At 43.9% G+C, this 9,373-nt stretch overlaps 1 protein-coding gene across 1 annotated transcript; it reads left to right on the plus strand.

The window, feature by feature from the left end:
* The first annotated feature begins 6,722 nt into the window (after positions 1 to 6,722).
* On the plus strand, positions 6,723 to 7,685 carry zdhhc22 (zinc finger DHHC-type palmitoyltransferase 22). Its single transcript, XM_067243807.1, has 2 exons — positions 6,723 to 7,278; positions 7,398 to 7,685. Exons 1-2 carry the CDS (start codon positions 6,723 to 6,725, stop codon positions 7,673 to 7,675), a joined length of 834 nt encoding a protein of 277 aa, XP_067099908.1. The 3' UTR covers positions 7,676 to 7,685.
* The last annotated feature ends 1,688 nt before the right edge of the window (positions 7,686 to 9,373 follow it).

Below are 9,373 nucleotides of genomic sequence, written 5' to 3' on the forward strand. Positions count from 1 at the left end.
CTGAGGGGAAAGAAAATATGTATTTATTTGTAATTTATACATAAGCATGAGTAAAAAAATGAATGAGATTATGCTATAAAAAGCCATCTTCAATTGAAATCTTCACTTCATTAGTGTATCAACCATCACTACATTACAACTATCCCCTAAACAGCTTGGTTGCTTCCCCTCAGACCTCTACAGTTACAGAGTTAACCAGGCGGTTCCCCCGCCCCTGCTGACATGAAAGCTGTCAAAGCAGAACCTGTAACTCGCACCAGACAGGCGGCGGATGGTGCTGGGAGGAGGGAGAAAGCAGGCCTGTCTGCCAGCTCAGGGTTTATCTGCTCTGGCTGATGGGACTGGCCACTCTCCCATTCACACCGATTTCCGTCCAGCATGAAAAGTGCTGGGCCAATCACAGCCATTTATCTGAGAGGGGGTGGGTTTAATACGACGTACCAGAGGCATTTTTAAACAACCAAGATGACGTTTTGTTGCTCTCGTTGGTTGTATCTATCCAATTCTATCCAATTCCGTCCAGAGGTATTTAGGCCTGAGCCCGTTGAGAGCACCCCTTGGATATTGAAAATGAACCTTTAGGTTCCAGACTCATTTGCGAACTGGTCTGCCGACACCATGCTTGGGAATGGAAACTTTAATGGAGAGGAAGGAGCAGTTTTTCAGCACACACCAAAAAACTCCTGGGGAGGTTTCTGACACCGATCGGTTCTCGCAGGTCACAGAAAATCATGGATAATCCTCATGTATTAAGGCGCTAGGAACACAGTGAACGATGCCTTAACCCAGCTGTGGAGCCAGGGAGCTCTGATAACAACAGGCTGGGGGCTGAGCCCTGCTAGGAAGGCCTCACTCATACTGTGTGATAAGACTGTGCTCAGCCCTCGGCTGCTTCTCTGTTTACTACTGTGTCCTCCAACACTGATCCACACCCCTGTGTTGTAGGGAGGCAGACCATCAGACAACTTCTGTTAGCTTCTGTCATCGACATATCTACATACTGTATGAAGAATAATCTAGCCTATCCCTGCCCAGCTCTTACAGAGCGGAGCCGGACGCACAGGCACCTCCATCTGTCCACTGAGGGGGAGGGGGGCTGGAGGGGTGGAGGGGGATGGAGGGGGGCTGGGGGGGGATGGAGGGTGGAGGGGGGCTGGGGGGTAGGGTGGAGGGGGGCTGGGGGGGTGGAGGGGGGGCTCTTGAGAGACTCTGCCTCAGGAGATGGAGGCTGTTGCACAATCTGCTCCCCACCTGCTCTGAGTGGGGGTGCATCCCTGTGCTAATTCACACACACACACACACACACACACACACACACACACACACACACACACACACACACACACACACACACACACAGACACACACAGGCACACACAAACATACACACTGACTAGCCAAGCATGGCTGCTGAGGAGACTGTTTTCCAGCCAAGACTGCTTCTCTCTCGGCCCTCTCGGTCCTGAAGGCTGAATGAGCCACAACGTGACTGGAGTGATGACTGCACTCCCAGGCCTGTTTCAACACACAGAACACCTGCTTTCTGTCTGCTTCCTCAGGCTCTGCAGTGCCCCTGAAGAGCCCAAGTGGACCCTTGTTGCCGTTTGAACTCCACCATTAATTACTAAATAAGATTAGGATGCAAAGGGAAAGGTATAGCTCAGTGGTTTGACCGCAGATTAAGATGTCACAGGTTCAAATCACCCCCTGTGCTGTATCTAGCTTTGGATTAAAGCATCTGCTAAATGAATACCTTTTAATGTATTTGATTACATTTGTTCATGGAAAAAACATTTAACAGACAAGAAGACACAAAGTAATCAATCACAATTAGTCACAGACAACATGTCAACACATTCGATTGAGACATGGATGTGGCCAATTAAAGAGACTAGGCTTTAAACCCCACAAACACAGCCCTGACCTCCAGGTTAACATAGCGGGTGTATATAATTAGAGCAAGATGTATTGATCAGACTGAAGTTAATAAACCACACTCCTACTGTTCAATACCCAGACAGGCCTCATTCAAGCTGAGTTGGCAGCGACGGCTGATGAAGCAAATGGGATGAGGTCGACATCATCCCACAGGCCACAGTCTGGACGTCTGTGTGGGATTATGAAGATACAGGCTTATTGCACGACCAGAGGAAACACAGCATACCTAACTGCAGGTCTGGACTTGGACCGAAAAACAGCCTGGGACTTTGAAACACAGACCCGCCCACGACCGTGTATTATAATTATGATTTTTTCTTTGCTTGCATTATGCCGCGGCCGTTTGACCGGCCGTTTGGGAAATATCCCGACTCTCCCGACGGCCACTCCGACCCGTACCTAACTAGTAGGCTAACGCTGTCTGAGTGTTCCAGCTCTGAGCCCATCCTACACTGTGCGCCCACGACCGTACCTAACTGGTAGGCTAACGCTGTACCTAACTGGTAGGCTAACGCTGTACCTAACTGGTAGGCTAACGCTGTACCTAACTGGTAGGCTAACGCTGTACCTAACTGGTAGGCTAACGCTGTACCTAACTGGTAGGCTAACGCTGTCTGAGTGTTCCAGCTCTGAGCCGCACAGTGTAGGATGGGCTCTCTGGAGAGCCTGCCTCCCAGCACAAGATCACAGCAGGGGGGGGGGGGGGGGCTTCTGCACCGTTAAAATAGCAAGGAAGTCTGTTTAGAATTATGCACAGCAAGCTCTAATTTGAGTTTAAGGTTCTGTTAAATCTCCAGCTTCACAAGCACAGCCGTGGTTCCAGGGGATGCGTGTTGTCATGCGTGTTGTCATGCGTGTTGTCATGTTGGCTTCTGATGCTGCGTGGAAAATGCCAACTGTTCACATAGCATCTCTCAAAGTAAGACTGGAGGAGATGAGTCAGAGCAATGCATCGCACATCAGATGCAATCTGTCACACACACAAACACACACACAGCATCATAGAAAGAAAACAATCGGTGCTCATTAGCACAAGATATGACCTCCTGTGAAACCAGTTCACTTAAATAGTTCAGGTGCGCCTTGGGTTTTCTCTCGTCCAAACTCCCTTCCCTGTCTGGCACAGAGCTGAAGGGAAGTCCTTTGTTTTAGAAGCCAATGGTTTACGTGCTGAAAATTGCAGCTTTCCAGTAGCGTGGGGTGCTGAAAATGTAGCCAGGTATCATTTTACCATTTGTTGACACGATATATATCTTTTTCTTCTTCTTCTGAGTCATGTGACTCAGAGGGTCATGCCACCCTTGGTCTACTCAAAGGAGGGAATCAGGTGGCTGAGCGATTAGGGAATTGAGCCAGTAATCCGAAGGTTGCTGGTTCGATTCCCTGCCGTGCCAAATGACGTTGTGTCCTTGGGCAAGGCACTTCACCCTACTTGCCTCGGGGGGAATGTCCCTGTACTTACTGTAAGTCGCTCTGGATAAGAGCGTCTGCTAAATGACTAAATGTAAATCTCAGAAGGCTGCTGGAGATCCACAAGGCTTTCCTGACTCTGGACGCCATTGTTCCCAGACCAGAACCAACAGGCTGGGATGGTTGCAAAAGATCGTTTTTCAATCTCAGTGGAGAACCCACTGAAATATTCATGTCATTGTTGCTTGGATATGACAATACCAACATTCTGCACTTTTGGCCATGGAAAACTGAGTTCAGGAGCTGCATTTCACAGCTAGTGACCATGATGGCAGATTTCTGCCTATCGTTAGTTTGTCTGTTCCGCTATGAAAAAAGAGAAATAGCCATTCATTGAAAAGTTCAAAACCAAATTATTGCCCTGGCATTTAAAAGACCATTTCCTTCATGAATTTAATCTTTGAAATGTCAAGAGTAGGCTACATTTGTTAGCCTACTGCTTATAAAGGTTAACATGTGATTCACGAGACTCCAATCAGCCCAAACCAGGAAATAAATATCTTCTATCTGAATAAATGTACTAAGTCCGTTTGAATAAATGTTCATATCATATACCATGTCTTATCTCAATTTAATGAATATCAAAGCCATAATAAGTCAATTGTACGTGTTACTGTATTAAATATGTTGTGTTATAAAATGGCATCTGATAGGTTACCGTTCAACAACTCACCAAGTAAGGTACACTTCAAGATCAGTGGAACACCACAGGGCCCGGCACCACAATCTTTCTTCCAAATGCAGAAAGATACAGGCGGGGTACGAATGTGGCCGAGCAGTAAATATGATTTCTGTCCAAGTACATTGGGCTTTGTAATAAACAGGCTTGGTGGATTCGTTGAGTTGAAGTGTAGCGATTGAAAGACATTAACAGCATTGAAAATGTCATCGTGTATTGAACAAACGATGTGCACGAGGGGGAAAAACATTCTAGTTGTTTATTTATGGTAGGACGGATGTTAGGTTGTTGAAACGTTCACTCTGGTGGACTAAAACACTAATATAAAAACAAAGGCTAAATTAATACCCAGCTGATTTTAACCACTCAACATACAAAAGCTACATAACGAGGGTTGATCACACACGACAGAGTTAGACCTTAACAGTATCGCTGATTTAAGGGTGTGTTTGTCCGTGTAGAAATCTTTGCCACATAGGCTACCGCGTGTTGCTCTCACCACAATAGTAAACGAATAGACTGACCATAGCCTATATTCTACTGATGATCGCTTCACATGCCAAACCTTTCAAAGGCACAGAATATGTCACGTAGGTCCTTTAGGACAGCAGTGGCGACACACAACTGCAGTAAACAAGTTAGGCTATCTGAAACAGCAACAACAAACAACATGATATTAAACCGTGTTTTATGTTGATTGCTGCCTCAAGCCGACATTTGCCTTATGAATTTCAAGCCAGCGTTGATCTCTGGCATGTAAGATTTCACGGTTTTCTCCGTTCCAGTGTGCTTCCTGTTTTTTACAAGATCCTGACTGCAGTACTATCAAAACACCGTAAATCCGCCCACTTTTGAAAAGCTCTGCAAGTTGATCAAAATGAACTGCAGCTCGCACCAGTAAAACGAGAAAACAATTATTAAGAACCGTGAAGATTACGGGTTGCCTACCTTAGATCGAGATTTCCATTAAGTAGCCTATGGGGTTCCTTTCAGATGTTCGTTATCGCTGGCGTCTGATTCCGACAGGGATGCTGAGCTGCCGTTTATTTTTGCATCAGCACCAAGAAACAAGAGGAACTCCCACCTGCTCAGGGGCCGTCTGTAAATTGAACACCTGCCTTGAAGATGAGGGAACGTCGTTCAGAACACAAAAGCCATTACGTTTTTCTTCAGAGGTTGACAAACATTTTTGCATACAAGACTTGAACAGATTGGTCCATATGAAAAATCTATTTAGCGTTCACCTCTATTTGACAATAGGTGAAATGTGTGAGGGAAATAGTCTTGCAGTTCTTACAATAAATTATCATTCTTTTTTCATTGTGAAAAATACTCTTTGTTTTATCATCAGCGTCTCCACGAACTCAGGGTAAATTTTAAACAATTTACTATTTCTAGTTTACTAGGCTATATTAATATTTATGTAGCGGGCTAGGCCTATATTTTGCTATTATTTCTCTATCGGGTTTCATTAGACCATGACAGTTGAAAGTGTAATGAGCGTCGCCACCTGCTGGACAATGTAGGTATTTCTGCAGGTCGAATAGTTTAGCATTGTTGTTTTAGTGTCAGCTATAGCATAAACGATATACATTTATACAAGAGGAGGGGAGAGTTGTGGAAATCTAAATATCATATTTAATGTAGTCTACTGTAAAAATGACATCGGAATTTCTAAACAACTTGATGGTCTCATCCAGACCAGCAGGCGGTACTAAAGAGTCGCCGCCATTTCAGTTTAAAGTGCCTCTTCATTGTGAGATAGCGCAAGATTTTGTCATTTTTTGAATGAGTTGTACCGCTGACACCGTGCGAGGGGCTGAAATACAGCTAGGCTACTTCGTGTCGAAGTAAACGACGTCAGGTAACATCCGTAGCCTACCTTAATTCTACAGCATTCCATTCGTTTCTGCCAATAATTGTTGGAATGTCTACTCTACAGTCAACCTTATCTTAATCTTAATCTGTCTAGCATGTGAATTGTCTGCAGCTAAATAATAGGCTGCAATGTGTCATATGACGTCCTTGTACGAGACGGTTCTAGTAAATTCATGGAGTCATGTCACACAATCAATCTGCCCATATTGGGTTCACATCAGAAAAACGATAAGACCCGCGAACGCTCCCAACAGCAGAAACCTATGCTGTAGCAGTAGCTGTAGCAAGATCATCACGATAAACACATGCCGCGCAAATAGCATTATCCCGGCAACGCAGACAGATCTACCTCACCACATTTTAATTGAGCTTTGTTGTCACTCTAACAGCCTAAATCACTTAAATATGTCTCATAGCTTTCCTCCTATAGAAGCCTATAGCTTCGTGCAAAAATATTTCACATAGATGCTGCGTGTAACCTACTTCTATGTAACTCTAGTTTAGCCTGATGTGTTTTTAGAAACCCCCGGGCTTGAATTTTAGGAATGTATTTTTTGTTTCGTTCGGTCAATCACCAACCCCTAAATTAATCGTTTTCATGATTCTTCCTGTACTCTTTCTTGCCAAGGAGCTGTTCTTTCAGCACCACGCGATTGCCACGCGCGGACCACAATATCACAGGGTCAAATTGTACTGGATTAAAGCCACGCATCCTTTGTCACGTTTAAACTGACGAATATCTTTACTTTCCTTAGAAATGTTTACCAAGATGTTGAAACTGAAACTTCTCAACGCTCTGGCACCGGCATACTTCTTTACGGCCACTGCAGTGACCTTCATTCTGCACTTCTGTTTGTTCATCCCGACGATTTTCCAAACTCCTGCAATGTCGCTGGAAGCGTCAACTGTGTTTCACACCGCGGTTTTCTTATTCTTAATGCTGAACGCCTTGGGTAACTACATTATGACTATAAAGTATCCTGCTGAGAGTGCAAACGAGAGCGTTATTCCTATGTGTTCACCAGACTGCCCGGACAGAGTAGATGCCCACTACCTCCTCAATGGCCGCCACTTCTGCAAACTCTGCAAGAAAGTAATTTTCCGGCGGGACCATCACTGTTTTTTCACGGGAAACTGTATCGGCAATAAGAACATGCGTTACTTCATCATGTTCTGCATCTATACTTCATGCACTTGTTTGTACTCTTTGGTTCTTGGCGTGGCCTTCCTAACAGTGGAGTACTCCATCTCGTTTGAAAATCCGTTGACTTTCCTGAGCCTTTTACCTCTCTCCACAGGTTATTTCTTCATGGGTGAGTCTCACTCTAAAGGCATCACAGCATCTAAAACCCAGTTTATAACCATAAAACAAATGTCATCACCCTACCGTTTTCTTCTTCTTCCAATCTAATCTCGATCTCTCTCCCACCAGGGGTGATCTCTGGTCTACAGCTCTTCCTGGTGCTGATGCTGTACGTGTGGCTGGGCATCGGCTTGGTGTGCGCTGGATTCTGCTGCCAGCAGGTGCTTCTGGTGGCCAGGGGCAAGACCTGGTGTCAGATGCAGCATGGTCAGCTGGTGGAGAGTCGCGGATCCTGGAGAGACAACCTGGGGGATGTTTTCGGCTCTCGCTGGGTTCTAGGGCTCTTCCTTCCTGTTCAGACGGTGGAGGCTAGCTTGGCCGACAAGGCTGGGCATAAGCATGACTGAGGATCTGCTGGCAGGGGTGCCGTAACGGGAGGGGGATGGGGGGGGGAGATTCGGACGATTCTAAGGGCCCTGGGTTAGGCAGGGGGCCCGGCAGAAACCCATTCTTTCCTGTATAGTTTTGATTTTGAGGCCCGGAGTACAATTAGCCAGGGGGCCCAGAAACCCTAAGCGGCGCCCATGCCTGTTGGCCGTGGGACCTCAACTCTCTGCACATTAACTGCCTCAACAGTGGTTTACAACACTTTCTCTCTCTCTCTCTCTCTCTCTTTTTCACCCTCTCTCTGAGTGTGTCTATAGGGGGCCTGAAGTGAGGACTCGCTTGTGGATAGTTTGGTTATGAAATAAGGGTAGAATCAGCAGAGCCCAGAACAAACTACATGAGGCCCTTCAGGGAGACACGTCTGATGTCGACAATTACTAGTATATAGAGTAGGGATATGTAAAGCATTTATTTAAAAAAAAATACTAATGGTTAGTTTATTATTACTGTAGTTAATCATTTAGGTTAGTTTATTCTGGGCTTCAAATGGTTATTTATCATAATGTGATACCTGTGTTGCTTGAACAATATGTTTGTCATTCAGGTTGTTCAAGCTTGCACAGAGTGTTATGTATTGGGTCTTTAGGCTTTTAAACATATTGAACAGCCTAACAAGTATAGCCATTTATAAACATTCATAGAATAATTAAAAGGGTTTGTAATTTAACTCATCCTGCTTTTAAATCTTCCTGTTCTAAAATAGAACAAAATTCAGGGTGCTCAAATTCGAATGGTGAAATTCAGAGAGAAAAAATCCCGAAGTCCCGGATTTTTGGGATCTGAATAGTACTGTTCGAATTTGATCAACCTGAATTTCAGAATGTTTAATTTTTGGATCAGATTTTTAGTTTTTACATTGAAATAAATTCATATTAAAATTTTAAAGAGGTGAATTAGAAAACCAACAAATTCGGTGGCGTTTAAATGTCAATATTAAGTATTCAATGCCTTCAAAACATGATTATGTCACTGATTTGCTTCTATAGTTAAGTGAAGTTCATTCTAGGATTTTTAAATATAGGACTGCAAGAGTATGATGGCTATCTCTCCTGCTGTACTGTGGTTGCGTCAAACAGGTACTGGGTCCAATATCGCTGCTTTTTGTACTGTAAACAGAGTAAAATCCAAATCTACGATTATCAACATTCTGGCATAGTTTCTAGGAAATGTTCTCCAAAGTGTTTTGTTGAAGGTGTATGTCTGCTTTGATGTAAAAATAATACACTTACCACCTACGGGCTGTTAAAAGTATAATACTTCGCTGAAAGGGAAACTTCCTTAAAAGGTTTGTTGACACAGACTGCCAGGATGGAAAAAGAACAGGTCAACTGGGATTTCTTTTAAACAAAATTGAGCAGTTTGAGCTGGAATCGGATTGCACATTTTCTACACCAAGTATACAAAGATTGTGAGATATCCTGTAGACACAGGTCATTAAAGAACTGGTACTGAACACTTTCAATATTACATAGACATATTAAACTGTATTATCTCAATGTTATTTATGTTTTGTTGCAGCATTTCAAAATCAATTATTGAACTATTTTGTCTATTCTGTTGATCCAATAAAAATAATTAAAGAAAAAAAAAAACGGTATTTCATGTCTTAAAGCAAGTACTGAAATTGTGTGTGGAAAAGAACATTCTACAGATTAACA

The sequence above is a fragment of the Osmerus mordax genome, chromosome 9 (assembly GCF_038355195.1).
Source record: "Osmerus mordax isolate fOsmMor3 chromosome 9, fOsmMor3.pri, whole genome shotgun sequence".
NCBI classification, from domain to species: domain Eukaryota; kingdom Metazoa; phylum Chordata; class Actinopteri; order Osmeriformes; family Osmeridae; genus Osmerus; species Osmerus mordax.